General features: G+C 49.2%; 6 protein-coding genes across 6 annotated transcripts; 3 read left to right on the top strand and 3 right to left on the bottom strand.

The window, feature by feature from the left end:
* Window positions 1-33: 33 nt before the first annotated feature.
* On the bottom strand, window positions 34-1,797 carry TRIVIDRAFT_152488 (uncharacterized protein; the record flags this gene model as incomplete). Its single annotated transcript, XM_014100155.1, has 2 exons — window positions 34-1,344; window positions 1,405-1,797. The coding sequence occupies 2 exons, from the start codon at window positions 1,795-1,797 to the stop codon at window positions 34-36; spliced, it is 1,704 nt and encodes a 567-aa protein (XP_013955630.1).
* Window positions 1,798-2,471: 674 nt separating this feature from the next.
* TRIVIDRAFT_192174 (uncharacterized protein) lies at window positions 2,472-3,240 on the top strand (the record flags this gene model as incomplete). The annotated part of the gene is made up of 2 exons (XM_014100154.1): window positions 2,472-2,892; window positions 3,014-3,240. The coding sequence occupies 2 exons, from the start codon at window positions 2,472-2,474 to the stop codon at window positions 3,238-3,240; spliced, it is 648 nt and encodes a 215-aa protein (XP_013955629.1).
* A 417-nt stretch (window positions 3,241-3,657) lies between these two features.
* Window positions 3,658-7,927, bottom strand: TRIVIDRAFT_52608 (uncharacterized protein; the record flags this gene model as incomplete). Its single annotated transcript, XM_014100153.1, has 3 exons — window positions 3,658-6,216; window positions 6,273-7,170; window positions 7,230-7,927. 3 exons carry the CDS (start codon window positions 7,925-7,927, stop codon window positions 3,658-3,660), a joined length of 4,155 nt encoding a protein of 1,384 aa, XP_013955628.1.
* A 1,757-nt stretch (window positions 7,928-9,684) lies between these two features.
* Window positions 9,685-12,483, top strand: TRIVIDRAFT_180483 (uncharacterized protein; the record flags this gene model as incomplete). Its single annotated transcript, XM_014100152.1, has 5 exons — window positions 9,685-9,729; window positions 9,944-10,047; window positions 10,162-10,948; window positions 11,023-11,768; window positions 11,840-12,483. The coding sequence occupies 5 exons, from the start codon at window positions 9,685-9,687 to the stop codon at window positions 12,096-12,098; spliced, it is 1,941 nt and encodes a 646-aa protein (XP_013955627.1).
* A 542-nt stretch (window positions 12,484-13,025) lies between these two features.
* On the top strand, window positions 13,026-14,232 carry TRIVIDRAFT_223044 (uncharacterized protein; the record flags this gene model as incomplete). Its single annotated transcript, XM_014100151.1, has 3 exons — window positions 13,026-13,522; window positions 13,589-13,838; window positions 13,900-14,232. 3 exons carry the CDS (start codon window positions 13,026-13,028, stop codon window positions 14,230-14,232), a joined length of 1,080 nt encoding a protein of 359 aa, XP_013955626.1.
* A 709-nt stretch (window positions 14,233-14,941) lies between these two features.
* On the bottom strand, window positions 14,942-15,629 carry TRIVIDRAFT_213152 (uncharacterized protein; the record flags this gene model as incomplete). The annotated part of the gene is made up of 1 exon (XM_014100150.1): window positions 14,942-15,629. One exon carries the CDS (start codon window positions 15,598-15,600, stop codon window positions 14,959-14,961), a length of 642 nt encoding a protein of 213 aa, XP_013955625.1.
* Window positions 15,630-16,338: the final 709 nt, after the last annotated feature.

Below are 16,338 nucleotides of genomic sequence, written 5' to 3'. Positions count from 1 at the left end.
CTTTTACATTTCTATCACATTATTTACGCCTCTTTATCTATGAATAAATCCCGGCATTGTTTTACCATAGTATCCATCACAAGCAGCCGCAACGCAGCTCTCAAGACTACCAAAATAAAATCTCTTCCCCGTAAGGCCTGGCCCATAATGAGCATATTTTGCAGAATTTGTCATGATTGTTATCGCAGCCATTGGGATCACTGGCTCCCCAATCATGCACCAACATGTATCAGTAATGATCTGAACTCCAAACTGGTGTAATTCTTCAACAAGTCCGGCTTGACTTGCCAGCCCATAGGTTGCTCTTCCGCACGTAACCATGACAGCGACTCCGTCATGCTTTTTGCGTCCTCGACAAATATCTGCGAGCTTTCTCATTTCGGTAAAAGAGAAATGTGGATTTCCAAGGGATACAAGATCAACAGGCGAGCCGTTTTGTGCGCTGTTGAGTGTCTTCCAAACCGATTCAAGCTGCCTCAAATCAAGACGAATGGATTCTAAGCTACCTCTCTCACCTATAGCGTCCTCTAATGTGGCAGCTTCCGGCGTCACACCAACGATATGAAACATTGGAGCACTCGCCATTGTGGCAAATGCGGCTCCGAATGCCTTCAGATCATCTGTTAAGGGATGAAGGACATCGAGTCCCACAATGACTGGGATGCGATTCCCAGCTATTCCGCCAACATAGTAACCCAACAACGGATAAAAAGAATCATCAACATCAGCGTCTCGAAGAGCAGGCAACTCAACGCAAAGTGACGCTCGTCTGTTGCTCTCTATATGCAGTCCTCCTTGGGGTGCGCGCCCTGTCAAAGCAATGCATATGTCCAGGAAATCCGGATACTTCATAGTCTTCGCACCGAGAACGCTATTAGCATATACAACGGCATTAGACTCAGCCCATGCAACTTGATCGCCCTTTTTGGGCGCGCTAGAAAGCAGATAGGGAGCGCACGTAAAAGTCGGTAGCGCACCCATGTCTGTGTAAGCCGTCGCCAGCTTTTCCGCGGCTTCACCAAATGTAGACGCAACACCTTGAGCGCGCCAACGCCGTTGATCCACGGATATTGAATTGAGAGTAGTGGGAACCGAGACTTTGCCTCCCCAATCGCGTAATCTCTCTGCGAAGCTGAGAGAACCGGGTCCTGTATAAACACAGCCATCTATATGAACTTGAGTGACGTCTATCAACTCGCATGCTCCTTCCATAGCAGCCATGCGTAAGATGATGCGCATAGCAGCTTGAGCCGCTTGGCCATGCAACCCGTTGAGAAATGCATGATCTTTATCAGACAGCTCAATGCTGTAGCCAAGGGCTGTATCCAGGACCTTAGTAGTAACCTGCTCGATGCTTTGTAGTGCACGCTCAAGCTGTACTTTGGCAACGGTATTTCCAGTTACAATCACGTAGTTGGCATCCAGCAGCTCTTCAAAATCCTGTGCCTCTAAAACAACAACCGGGATAGACTTGCGGAAAATCTCCTCCGCAACTACTACCCCAAGTGTCAGAATGTCTTCCCTTCTGGAGAATATCAGAGCTTTTGGCCCCTTGCCGCTTAGCAGCAATTCCAGCAGCACCCCACTGCCGGAGCAAGAACCGCGGCCACCAGGAATGGCTAGAATGGAACCTTTGAGGTGTTTCCCGCTTAATGGGTGATGATGGTCTATGACTTCGCTTGTCTGCGGATCAACGCCTCCCCAGAAGCTCAGCTCAAGGTTGCTTGCGACGAGCGGACCAGAGGCGCTCCCCTGGACGTATGAAGTTCCATGGTATATCAACTTTTCCTGGGTCATCTTAAGTTTCTTTTTCTTTTTCAGCTGAATATACCGACTCTATTTCGCTCAACACCCGGTTTATAACAATATGCTTTAGATGACGAACGCGACTGACGGCAAATGGATGAAATCTATCGCGTGTTAGGCAAAAGTACTATTCTTCCCCTAAACCAAGAGCCATGCAGGCAACTGCTCGGACACAGCCTATGCTTCGTCGTAAATCTCATGTCAGACTGAGGAATATTCGCTCAACATACATTTAAATCTTCTCATCAGCTGACAATCCCATCATTCATCAGCGGGCAACAGGTTTATGCGAAACGCTTCAGCCCCCAATCTGAACGTATTACAAAGACGCACTTGGTAAATGGACTGTGAGACGACAACATGCATTTGCCGCTCCCAAGTTCAAGTTGGCCGACTTATGTTCGATTCCCCCTCTCCGTCGGCCCACTTTGCTGTAGAAAGTAGCCACCAGGTCGGCGAACTATTTTAGCTCAACGTGCCTACGGAGGTCAGAATGCATGGAATTCACTAACAAGGAACTGGACTCGTAATCTAATATTTATTAAGCACCCACGAAGTTGGACAGCATAAGAGAAACAAGACGCCCCGCCCGTTATGCCCCTTTCGAATAACTTGACAAACAATCTCCTTGTCTCCTCAACCGGATTGCGCTACAGAGTTCCAAAATGACAATCCTGATAAGAAAGGCAAAGGAAGAAGAGATTCCCGCCATCGCGCGTCTTGCCGGCGAAGTGTTCCATCCAACGACCGATTGGATCACGCGCCAAGTCTTTCCTCTACACCTTCAGCCGAAAGATCTTCCCGATGGAGAATCATCGCAGCCGTGGCGTCGGCTAAGAAAGGCAGCGTGCTTCAATACTCCAAACTGCGCCAGTATAGTAGCAGTCGATACTACTCTGAATAATCGGATTGTTGGCTTTGCGATATGGGATCTGCCGATTGGAACCGAGGAGCCTCCTGTCACCCCTGCAGATCCAGAGCTGCCGTCAGATGTGACTGATCTCAAAGTCTACGCCGAGCTTCAATCCATCCTGAAAGAAGACCATAAAGCAACCTTTGGCGACAGAGAGCTGAAAGACGTGTGGCGTTTGTCCCCCCCCCCCCCCCCCCCCCTCCGCTATACATATCTAGCTATCTTCTCTGTTTCCACATATACGCATGGGATATTATACCGTAAGCACCTCAACTAACTGCCGCGCTATATTAGATCTCGATATGGTTGGGGTTGACCCACATCATCAGCGACGGGGAATTGGCAAGGCGCTTCTGACATGGGGCGTGGAGCAAGCTACAAGAGAGGGTAGAGATTGCTATTTAATGGCAACACCGCAAGGACGACCACTCTATGAGTCATTTGGATTCGATATTGTGCGTCCGTTAAATATGTTTGGGGTGATGCATCATTCAATGATACTCCGAGCAAAAGGAAAGTGAGACGTCAACCTATGTTATGGATAAATAGCCAGCATGTACATACGAAAGGCCCATGATGTTCAAAAAAAGAATGTTTGAAGGGAGGAGACGTCTATTTATAAATGAACTAGAGTCTTATGCTATGATAATGTCTGTCTATATTCAACAAAATATGAATTCGTAAGAAAACCGTCATATACGTTCTCAACATGCCCCATAACTGCCTCAATAATTGCTTTACAAGTGATCTATCATATAATTAATGCCCGTATAACCGTATTCCCAAATCTATCTAGGTACTTGAGACATCCCGAAAGAAAAATATATATATAAAAATAGCTCCCATGTTAGGGAGATGCATGACTTTTAAACCAAGTCGCTGAGATTGATGAGTTAAGAACGAGCTCGTTCCAAAACGTATTCCATCGCTTTGTCCGTTTACTCGGCCTTCTTTGACATCTTTGTTCGGAGTTTCATGAGCAGGTACACCAGAGCGTACGAGCTAAACACCATCAACACCACGATGCCGGCATCTCGCCAGCCGTAGTAGTACTCCTTCAGGTTCAAGGTTCGGAGGTAGTCCTCGCCCTTGGTGAATGAGCAAACTTGGCAATTGGCCGTGGCATCGGGGTTGATCAAATTGGCCACAGCGCCAGGACCTGCCGCCAGATAACTCTGTAGGTATTCCCCACAGGTTGTGCCGTTGGGAGGATTAAAGGTAGCAAACTCGTGCGTGGAGCACTTGATGTCATGGCCCCAGAGATTAAAGACCAGCATACTACCCATGAGATAGTTGAACGGGTTGAGCCAGTAAATCCAGTACCTCCAGAATTCTTGGATCTGTGCGTAAGGGACCAAGACACCACAAAACGACACGAGGGTTCCAATAACGACGGGGTTCGCCAGGACGGCAAAGACCTCGTTCGGCGCATATGCGGCAATGAACTGACCCATTCCAGTGTAGAGGAACTCATACATGAGCATGACGAAGAAGGTCGCTCCAGCTCGGTTAGAATCGCCGGGGAAACCCACGGTGTAGTACCAGCAGACAAAGTAGAGAACGGCGCAGACAATCAGGTATGGGATTTCCGAGACAATAAGCGCCGTGACAAAGGCAATCCACGAGTACATCTTGGACTTCTTCTCACGCGTTTCGAAAATGTCACGACGGTGGATAAAGAGGGGCTGTAGCTGAGCAAGGACACCGGGAGCGACAAAGATAAAGTTGAAGATGGTAAAGAGCTTCAGCTGCAGATCACCAACAGAATCCTTAACCATCCAGAAACTGAAACCGTTAAAGAGAGCTGAAAAGATGTGCAGCGCAAACTTGTTATTGACATAATCGGCGTTGCGGTACAAGCTGACGTTCATGCGATGCGTAACAAGTTTGGTCTGCTCCCACAAAGACGTTGCGAACTCGTGACCATCGTCCACAGTGCCGGGCGGTTTCGCTGCGGCCTCACTGATGATTTGATCAAGCTCCTTGGTCATATTGGAGTACTCAGGCGATGCCAGCCAAACCTCGTTCCAGTCCTTGCCCTGGGAAAGTGTTCCAGAGACGACGTCAATCATGTGCTCAGCAGGGTTGACATCGACCGGGCATGGAGCATCATAGCGAGCAAAGTATTCCCTAACAACGCTTGCCTGATCTCCAATGTCTCCGAAATAGACAGTCTTGCCACCCTTGGCGAGCAACAACAGAGTGTCGAATTGGGCGAACAGCTGAGCAGAAGGCTGGTGAATCGTGACAAGTACAGCTTGGCCAACAGCAGCTAACTTTCGTAGGAAGCGGACAGTGTGGTAGGCGGACTGGCCATCTAAACCAGAGGTAGGCTCATCAAGGAAGATCAAAATACTAGGCTTGGATACAAGCTCGACGCCAATCGTGACACGCTTGCGCTGCTCAACACTCAAACCAGCACCAACTTCACCAATCAAGGTGTCCGCAATATCGTGCAATTCCAAGAGATCGATAATCGTGTTAACATAAGCCAGCTTTTCCTCGCGAGGTGTGTCGCGGCTCTGTCGAAGAAGTGCTGAGAACTCAAGAGCCTCTCGTACCGTAGCATAAGACTCGTGCACATCAAGCTGTTCGCAATAACCTGCAGACCTCTGGAATGAGACTGGCAGCGGTCGGCCGTCAACCAAGATAGAGCCACGAATGGTACCTTCAGTCTTTCGCTGAGCGAGGACATCAAGGAGCGTAGTCTTTCCAGCACCAGAAGATCCCATCAATGCAGTCAGATTTCCAGGCTTTACCCATCCTTGAACGTTATCCAAGAGGAGACGGTCGCCAGTTGGAGTCTTGACTGTGTAGCACAAATTCTTCCAAGTGAAAACTGAGGAGTTCCGAACGAGGTTGCCCTGGACTGCCACTGCAGTATCATCAGTAGAGTTGCTATCAGACTGTCCGCCGACGTTGGAATCATCCTTCTCTGAGATGTGGCCCTCTGTGACTTGGCCTTCGACGTCTGCTTGGCGCAGAGCATTGACAATCTTGGATCGCTCTCGGGGGATGACCAAGCTGGGTCCGTTCTCTGATGACAGCTTCCATTTAGTCGTGAAGAAAATAGTGATAGCCACATAAAAAGCCCACCACGCCCAAATAATGCCAAAGTTTCGCCAGATATGAGAGTGGCTATAGGAGAGCGACTTGAGATACAGGTCACCGTCAACATAAGTCTGACCAGGAACTGCACCGCCCACACCAGCGCAAGCTTGAGAACCGGAGTCGGTGAAACCTGGGCCGTTGGGAACAATGTTGGGACCGACGCAAGGAATGGTCTTGCCATGGAACTCGTTGGAGAGAATGGCATCGAAGCCGTAGGCCATCGGGTCAATCCAGAAGAGCCAGACAAACCATGGATGCATTCGCGGCTTCTGAATCATGTAGCCGTTGTACATTATTGTAGCAGCAATGATCAGACCGGAGACCTTGGATGCACCATCAAAGCTGCTGAAAGCGGCACCGATAGCTCGGAACATGGCTGTCATACACTGATCGAAGAGTTAGCGCAAGAGAATGTCATCATTGATAAAGGTGAAGAACTTACGAAAGTGGAGGCCACAACGATGATCCAGAAGGTAAAGAAGTGGCCCGCAGACATTGTCAAACCAACCATGAAGTACAAAATCAGAGAGAATCCTGAGACTTGCACCAAGATGACGGGAATATCGGCCGCAATCTGGGCAATGCAAAAGGCTGCAGGGTGGAAGTAGGCAAATGACTTGTGCTTAATCAGAACGGGCCGTCCCATGAAAGACTCGGTAACCTCTGACATAGACAACAAAGCGTTAAAGAGCAAAGCGAAGAAACAGGCTCCGGACTTTACAAACAAGCCTGCAGTAGTGTTGGGAGCATTGTAGAAAAGAGAGCCGGCGATGAGTGCTTGTACAATGGTGGAGAACTGCTTGATGAAAAAGGTGGCCTTATCACCCCAGATGATTTGATACTGTCGCTTGATGCAAGTTCGTACCTGGACCCCAAAGCTGACGGTAAATGGACTCGAAGCTGGTAGTCCCTTGTATTTTTCCATGGCAACTCCTTCTTGGAACAGTTTGGTCTTGCTCTGAGCCTCCGATGTCGTAGGATAGTTATACTCGGCTCGTACTTGCTCGAATAGCGGTGTCTTCTCATATTCATCGCGGATGGCGCTACCTGTCCGGGGGAACTTGAGCTTCATCTCATCTCGGATCTTTCTTTCGGTGGGCACGGTAACACCAGTCAGGTAGTCAGCCACGTTGGCACCGTTCTCGCAGATGAAACCCAGGTTCTCCATGAACGGGCGAGCCTCACGCAGGGGTCCATAGTAAATCTCCTTGCCTTCGTCGAGAACGAGAACTTTGTCAAAGAGGTTGTAGATGCCGTTTCCAGCCTGGTATAAAGTGACAATGGAGGCTAAACCGAGAACGTCCGTCATCGCTCGAACCGCCTTCGCCCACTCAAGAGCACTAGAAGCATCAGGTCAGTTAAAACTTGCAAGTAATTTGCGCAGGAGTATGAGACTTACGTGCTAGCGTCGAGACCACGAGTTGAGTTGTCCCAGCAGAAGACACTGCCTCTGGATGCAAGACATTCGATGATGGAAACTCGCTTCCTCTCTCCACCAGAAACACCTCTGACGAATGCATTGCCGACCTTGGTGTCCACGGTGTGCTCGATGCCCATAGATTTCAGTAAAAAGCTGCGCGATTCTTGGCGGATTTCCTCTTGACTGGTGATGCCATTGGGTAGCTTATAAGGGACCTTTAGTCTTGTCGCAAAGTCCATGGTCTGCCCAACAGTCAGAGATGGGAAGAAAATTTCCTCCTCTGTGTTCATGATAATCTGGCCCCTGTAGCGTTCTGCTTCCTCAGCCTTCATGGAGCCAAATGAAACATCTCCCGAAATCTGGGCATATCCATGTCGTCGATTAGCCAGCATGTTGAGTAGAGTGGTGCATCCACTTCCTGGACGACCCAGAACGAGGAGCATCTCCCCTGGCTTGACACATCCATGGGCGTTGTCGAGAATCTTTCTCATAGGCGGTTTCTGTCGAGATTCTTTGATCAATTTTGGGATGTTGAACTGAGAAACGACGTTTTCGTGGATGGCTGCATCAGCTCGGACAGCCTCAACGGTGAGGTTCTGCCAAGTGACACCCAGCTCTCGACGGGGAGCGCCAGAAGCAGTGTCACGCTCCTGGATAGCGACGACATCTGGCTTCATAGACCAGGTATTGTCGACAGAGTCTTTGCGGAAGTCAGACATGTTGACGTCTGTCAGGGTCTCGTCGTAAGTCGACTTCATGATGATCCCAAGTCCGTGTTAGTGGTGAGAGACCACTAACAAAAAGGACTATAAGCAGGATGATGGTGAAGTGAGAGTGTGGGTTGTGTTTGAAACAAGGTTCGGGAAAGAAGAAGAAGAAACCATCACGAAGAAAAGGCCATCATTTAAGAGCCCCAGCTCCAGCAGTGCTTTGTTGTCAAATTACACGTCTGAGCCAATTTGGTGGACCTCGGCCCTGACGAGAAGCCCGAGACGGGGCCCGGCCTCTCCTGTACGAGCACCAGAAAAAATCCATGGCCACGATGGAGCTGGAAGGATGTTTGATGTGACTCAACCAATGGAGGCGTAGGATCTGTTATCATGATTCAAGGCCAAGGTCCGTCCACGCGGCCTAAAGACTCGGACACGGAGCGTGCCAATCAGGCTGACCTCCGTCTTTGCCTCGCACTCGGGTAGCAGCCCCACGAGCTTAAATTCCCCTGACGCCCGTTCCGGCTTGCCGCCAATTTCGTCTTGACTTCAACCTTCCGCTTAGTCATGGCGATAGACCGCATCTGCAGAATTCACAGGCCTTCCTCGATGCCCCGAGCGCTCGTGCCAAGAGGAGGTGAAGCGGCAGTTGGATGCTTGCACACTCCTGGTCCTGCTCCTTGTCGTATTAGCATCAGCTAGGCCCAGCCAGATCTTGGTCTGACGAACCACATTGGTACGAACCTGCGTACCCTATAGCTGGTTAAGGCAGATTGGTAGCATCGTCTTTTCCCTTTCCCGGCGACCTACAGCGCCGGATCATCCCACGATGCAAGCACTTGATGTTGGAATTAATTGCCCGGCACATGGTAGTCAGAGGAAGTGCCGTAGATGACGTGAAGGTGTATCGGGGAGCTAAAAGGGTCTATCCCAAGATAATCAATCAATCAATCTTTCGGCCGGCCTAGCGCTCTGCTGCTGTCGTATCATCAACCTCTCCAATCTCCCTCCAGGCGGAAGTATCGTAGCAACTCAGGCTTCATCGTCTCCATCGTCGGTGTTGCGGCACTTTGAGACTGCCGCCTCTGTCTCAAATAGCTCTTGACTAAGCGGAGTATTCCTCCAGGAGCCCATAAAATTGACCTTGAATCCCCCTCGCAGCGTCCTAATGTCTCCGCGACGTCGTCAAAGCAACAGCGGGCGTATTACCAAGCCGCCACATCGCATTCGGCCGACCGCACGAGCTGCTGGCGCCCCAAACGAGTCCGAATTGGAAATCAAATCAAAAGGATGAGACAATGACTTACCATTCCCGGAGGATCCCGCCAACGCGCCAGCATAAAGGCTTACCGTATCGCACCGCAGGCTCAGCCCCGGTTTTGCTTCGTTTTGCTGCAGCTTCTGACAGCCAGCCTCTGACGCCATGCGTCACGTCGGCACTACTGCCTCCGGCTAAACCCTGGCTCGATCCACCTCAGCTCAGCTAGCGCCAGCTCGGACAGGCCCGCTTGAGCGAATCCTCCGCTTAGTCACCACTCGCAACGCCGAGTTGAGCGTGTCTCGGCTGTGCTGCCGAGTCGAAAAGCCTATCCAGAGCCTATCCAGAGCCCGAACAAAGATCAATTACCTCCGAGACCCTCCTATTGCCAAAAGCATCTGCCCTATTCCTTGATCACTTTGCAGGCGCTATCATTTCCTGATTAGAAACTCGCAGAGCCAGGAGCATGGTGGCAGAAAGGCGTGCTTGCGACGCTTGTTACAAGCGGAAGGTATTTTGTGAATCCGAACCATAACCCCGGGTCCCGCGGAAAATGAGAGAGTCCTTGTCTTGTTGTTGTTGTTGTTGTTGTCGTCTCTCTCTCTCTCCATCCCCTGATTCTCATCTATCATTCCCATCTACCCTACATACTGCCTACATACACCATCATGTCTAGACTCATGCACATGTCCTCAAGCTTATACCTACCTGGTGGATGGTGACAGATCCAATGCGATCGATCCGAGCACGATGAACTGTGCAACTGGTGCCGACACCATGATCTCCCCTGCACACTTAACCGAATTAGGGGCAGGAAGAAGAAAACTAAGTAAGTGCCTGTCGCTGTCGTGGTCGCATTTCCGCTTACAAAGACGCTGCGTTACAGGAGCTCGACGGAGAGCATTGTCAAGCGCCTTGAGCGAATAGAACAAGGCATAGCCAGAGCAAAAGCCATCAAACAAGGCGCGCAGATACCTCCTGCTGCCTCCCCTTCTGCCGCCCCTTCTGCCGCCCCTTCTGCCGTTCCTCATGCCGTTCCTCATGCCGATTCTCCGGCTTCATTGGCTCCCTCTGACGGCTCCTCCAATTTTCATAGAAAAATCACCCACGGCAGGTGTACAGTGTGTCGGACCAATGACAGCTCGGGGTCGCCTCGACAGCTTGGCGCTGCTCCTCTTGGCCAGGTCTGGTTTTCGGGCCAGAAATTTGCTTTTGTTTGCTCCCGAAATGGAATTCCCCATTTCACCTCTCTTGGAGAGCAGTGGATATACTCACGAACAGGGCTATGGCCTAATTTCCGCAATGAGGACGCATTCGCCTTCAAAGAGACGACAAATCACGCCCCCTCCGCAGCTTTGGCACTCAAGTCTCTGAGCGGGCTCACAAAGCAGGCTGAGATCCAAAAGCTTCCGGAAAGATGGATTACTCAGGCGTTGCTTGAAACGTTTACAACGTCTGACTTTCGTCTCGTCTTTCCCGTGGTGGATCGCGAGTTATTCGAGGAAACGATACGATTGGCATATGATTCGCCAGCCACGAACCCGACAATTGAGGAGATTGGTAGCAAAGCCTGCGTGCTTGCATTCCTTTGTGTCACTAGTCATCATTTTTCTACCCAGGACGTTGCCAAGCTTGTCGACAGCGATGCCTGTGCCAAGCAGGCCCAGCTGCTGATATCAGACTTTGTCGAAGACGCGAGTCTAACCACTTTGCAAGTAATGGTCATGCTAGTAGGTCACAAATGATTGCTTATCCTGACCACCACTCCTTGATTCACTTCTGACTTTCCTAGTTCCTGAACGAGACACTGTGCGGCCATTTGCAAGGAGCGTGCATGTATCACGCTATTGCATGCCGTACTGTCTGTGTCCTCGGTGGACACACTCTTGCCAACGACCCACACAAATATGGCAACCTCACATTCCAGGAGCTCGAAGAGCGTCAAATCCGTCTACTATTCTGGCTCTGCTACCTCTTTGACAAAGACATGGCTTTGAGAAATGGCCAGCCTCCAATCATCAGTGATGAGTTTTGCGACCTTACCCTTCCACAAGAATATATACAGAACCGCTTCACGCCCCAGTCTTTGACATCCACTGTTGGTTCCCAGAGGCCGTTCTTACCAAGTGACCTGCGGTTGAGTCTACTTAAATCAAAGACTGTCAGCGCTCTCTACTCGGCTGGCGCCCTACGGAAATCAGATGCTGAGCTCCTCCGCACTATCCGCGAACTGGACGAAGACCTTGAAAACTGGCGTGCTTCCATTCCGCCAGAATATGCGCCCGCACTATCTATTCGCAACCGTGTCAAGCTTGATGAAACTCTGGATATAAACACGAGTATGCTGCGTATCGAGTTGCACTTGGATTACCATTATCTCTTGAACATGATCCATTGTGCTAGTGGTCGGTGTGTGGTAGACTGGAGCGAGTCCGGCAAGGAAATGATTTTTGGATTACAATCTAGTCTTGACTTATCCGTTGAGGCCAGTCGATCGACTCTCATCTATTTGAGTGAAGCTGCACCTCGACTGGCTGGAGAAGCGTTTTGGTAAGATTCTATTTTGCATCCCATTTTCTTTGAGATATTTTCATCCGTCATTCTAACGCTGTATCCGCCAGGGTTTTCATCTTTTATCCAGTCTCGGCCCTTTTGAGCATCTTCTTCAATCTGTTGCGAAATCCTCAACACGAATATGCAGACCATGATATGGGACTGCTGGCCTCTGCTACGACAGTCATAAGACGTATGCCTATGCACAGAGTCACGACCCATGAGCTTGAATATCTGCGGAAAATGGATGCTTTTATTGAGGAGCTAGGCCGACTCTGCCAGGCCGCGATTGCAAAGGCACGACACGAGCATGGTGGAGCGGAGTAACCATGCATGTACTCTGAGTTTGTAAATTTTGGGTGTTGGGGGTTTTTTTTTCTTGTTACGAATTGACGCCTTCAGTGTGACATGATTGATGGCATGGGAAAGTACCACATTAGACATAGAAGTTCATTTACGTGGGGGGCTTGGCATGTCGCCTCGATGGATGTACTTCATGGATCAGCAAGGTCAGGGTGGTCTCCGTTTATCAACAACCTCGCTGTCATGAAATTACTACATCGATGAGTACGCGCTGCCAGCCACTCACATAATTCTTACTGTATCAAACTGTATTTACTAATATATAGCCTTGTTAATACGTCATCTTGCTTTCTTTCTTTTTTCGAGCTGAGACAAATCCTACCCCAATAAAAAGCAAACATTTCGTATCATTATGTAAGCTTTCTTTCTATTTGTTGAGACAATGAGGCGCCTGCATGAGACAGGGGAGCCCAGACAGTTATTTGTTGGCCAGGCTCCCTCGAGGTGCGGCTGAACTGTTTGTCTCTTTCCCCTCTTCTCCAGCTATCAAAAACTTGAAATTCGGACGGGTGCCTCGTCGACTGACTTCGGTAAATGAGACATAGGACGATGGTCAGGATTACGGAGTACTAGGGCTGTGGTTATGACGTGAACCTGAACAGCCGCATTACTGCCATGTCTGATTTCTCTCAATAGCCTCTGCCTTGTTTTCTTTAAATTCTGTCTTTATCGACCCAGCTCTTCTAGTTCGTTTCGTGTACGCTGTACGTTTTGCAAAAACTATCCTTGACTCCTAATTCATAGCGATGAGATTGACAAACCCTCATCACAGGCGACTGGCTGTTATAGTGCCCATTATCGGACGCAGCTTTCTATTCATCATCGTTGTCGACTACCTGTTCAACCTATCGCTCTCTCTTTTGCTTCATCATTTCGCTTCCAGCTGCCACCATGTCTGATCATCCTCGAGCTCCTCGTGATCGGTTGAATAGGAGGGAGAAAGAATTCATTCGGATAGTTCGCTCCCTTCCACGACCATACCCCGACCCGGCGATAGAATGGCAGCTCAAGCTTTACAGCCTGCTTACCAGAACCAAGCGCAGGCTTGACAGGCTTCCAATTGCGGCTCTTTTGTCTAATGAGCACCTCAGGTGGCTGCGGGTTGTTCGCGGAGCGGACCTAAACGTCGACGAAGCCGAGCCGGTCGACCTGGAAGCCAGATTCTTTATGCCGGCTCCACGGAATCCTTTGAAATGTTTCTTGGAAATGTATTCCAATGGATTTTTAGGGTGGGCCATGCCTGATTATTGCGCGATGAATGGATGGGAATTGTTTGACGAGAGAGTCCTACCCGTTCTCCGCGTGTTGAGGTACTATCATGCTGTTATAAACGCCGTCGAGAAATCGTACCCTGATGTTGGTACCAACCCATACTGGTTTCCCGCTGGGTGAGTAATTTTTGTCTATTATGAAATCTCCCTGACATATTAGTACTTAACAATCTTCGAATACAGCTTCAGGAAATTCAATCCCACCGGACTACAGCGATCTACCGACTATTTTTGGATTCAAGATTTTTATCATTATAGATCACCCGATGTTTCGGGTCCAGATCCCGCAGTCCCTCACTCCATCGTCTCCTTGGTCGACACTAGCATCGACGTGCCTGATGACCATATTCTGAAGAGCGAGTTACTTATGGGTATACTTTGCATGCGCCATATCCTCGCTTTGCGGCACTGGCCTGGACACTATACATTACCTGTTTGTACCATACCGCTACTTCCGTATGCTATGCTACAGACTGACGAATCAATATTCACAGCTTCTGATTTTAAGTTACCACGACACAAGAGGCCGAATTATCCAGATGCACTGCGAAAACGGCAAACTTCACATCCGGATGTCTCGCCATCTCGATCTCAGCGTCCCAAAATGCCCCCAAGACGTCACGCAAATCCCTCGGGATGGTCTAATTATGACGAAGTGGTTTCTGTCGAAGCCCATTGGCAACACGGCCTTTTTTTCTCCGCCTCACAAGGATAGTCAGGAAGAAGACGGTCGTCAAAAGCGCACACACCAAGAGCCCGGTACTAGCTGGCCATTGGCGATTCCCAAAGAAGAGCATGATGGTAATGCCGCACAAAATCAGCAATGAAAGTATTAAGAGAGTGACGACGTTGAGAAAAGAAGCTTGGCTAGCGATGAAAATAAACTGACATGAGCTGCAAATAAGCGTGGAGTCCATTTCCGGAAACCATCTATTATTATTACCCTATCGGGCAGTTGCTTTGCATGAGATTCATTACATTTACGACAAGGGGTGTTTATTGATCATTTGTAACTAGAGCACAAAAGTTTGGCATTAGCTCGTATTAACTAAAAGTTTTTGGAGATATGAGGAGAACAGTCTCGAACTTATATGGACAGCCCCTAATACGTTTCTTCCCCTAAAACATTTAGTGAATTTATTGTTCCCATCCCTCTACGTTCTGCTATCCAGTATTCGTGATTTCTTTAACTTCTCAATAACATTGCCCTTATGCATATTCTCGATAGACAACAGTGGACGACGAAGATTCCAAGTATATTACAGAGCCAAGAGATGGTATTATCTATTTAATATCTATCGATGATCATCAAGTATGAGAATGCGACATGCAAGGAGTTGGATTAATAGTATTGAAAAGGCTTTTTAAAGGTAGGAGAATGAAGTAATCTTGTCCCAGCCCAAAATGAACGATTGCTCAAGTCGTAGTGGAACATAGTAGTGTAAATTGTATAACCCATTTTATTCCCATGATGCAGATGCCTTAATGAATAAGAAAATATGTGCAAGAATCTGTAATACGCATCTTCAACGATGCCCGAATCGGACGCCCGTTTAAGCAGAAGGAGGTGCAGCAAACTTCTGCTCTCCGCTACTTCGCTCAACGCTGCCGTAATCCCCGGCAGTAGGTCGCATCTTCCGCCTCTCCAAAAACTCCAGGCCGGCAAGAACAGTTGTCGTAAGTTGAATCAAGAATAGCGGAATCAAGTTGTACTGCCATCCCCGCATGATTCGTAGATGCTTTACGATGTCGTTTCGCTGGCTGTCGTCTGCAAGGTCCAGCTTCAACATAGCCGGGAACCAGTTCTGCGGTGTCCAACTGTCTAGAGCATATTTGTGGTTGCCAGTTGTCGAGGCGACGTTGACATCGATCGTCTGTCCTTTGTGCGCATTCGTGACGGAGAAGACATAGCCGAGGGACCCAATGGTAAGCATGAGGCCCAGGACAAGAATAACAAGCCAAGCACCGTAAAAGAAAGATGTAAGTTTTGCTCCGAGAATGTTGGGTCGACTTCTGAGCCAAAGGGTAAGGATGCCGCCAAAGCCAATGAGAACGATTGCTGTTCCAGCTGCGCCGTTGCTGGAATGTCCTTGGTCGACTAAGAAATGCTTCGGTTCGCCATAGAGATCGAATGTCGAGCCGTTAAATTTGACGGCAAATGTGCCGCTGGCAGTGTTGTGTAGCCATGCCACCATGCTGGTGATGAAAGCAAGCTCGAGGACGGCATCAACCATCAGCACGCCCAGGGCGATAGCGAGAGCGGTAAAGAGTGTCATCTTGGATCAAAACACAATTTGCTTCACTGCAGTCGGCTATTCAACAATGAGTGAGAGAAGAAAAGCCTGACCGGTTAGCTCAACGAATGACTAGAGATCCTATCTTATATTATCTGTTAGGCCTTACCACGTCCCTCTCCAGTCCCGTTCGATAGTCCAATCGACGTTGGCTCCATGTTAGTGCTGACCGGGTGGAATCAGTGGCGTGGGTGCTAGTCAACAGCCGACCTGAGCTTTCCCTGCTGACAAGCATCGGTAAGGCGTAGACAGCTATCATACCTTGGGAAAAACGGCTGAACCCAAGGTCCCGAAGGATTGGGAGTGGACCAGCACACATACTCTAAATTTCCGGATTTTGCCTTACGGCTGGGGGCCATGGGACTCGGAGCTGCAGAGCCGCATAGCTGTCAGCGTTCTCATGACTGAATGTTTCTTGGACTCCACAATCGTCCTTGAAACTAGTAGAGTTTTCTCAATGTGATAAACTACAACTACTACCTGTGCCCTGTTCAACAGCAAGGGATGGACAAGCCCAAGCCATGTTCAACCCACCCAGTTTCGCAGGTTTAAGCTTGCTTTGGCCTGTAAAATTTGATGAAGCGAGTTTATAATGATGACACTCTTCACCGACTGCTAGTTTATTTATACGGGTGGCTG

Source organism: Trichoderma virens (genome assembly GCF_000170995.1).
Source record: "Trichoderma virens Gv29-8 chromosome Unknown TRIVIscaffold_71, whole genome shotgun sequence".
Lineage (NCBI taxonomy): Eukaryota > Fungi > Ascomycota > Sordariomycetes > Hypocreales > Hypocreaceae > Trichoderma > Trichoderma virens.
The sequence above is the reverse complement of the archived record's forward strand: the minus strand, read 5'-3'. Positions and strand labels throughout refer to the sequence as shown.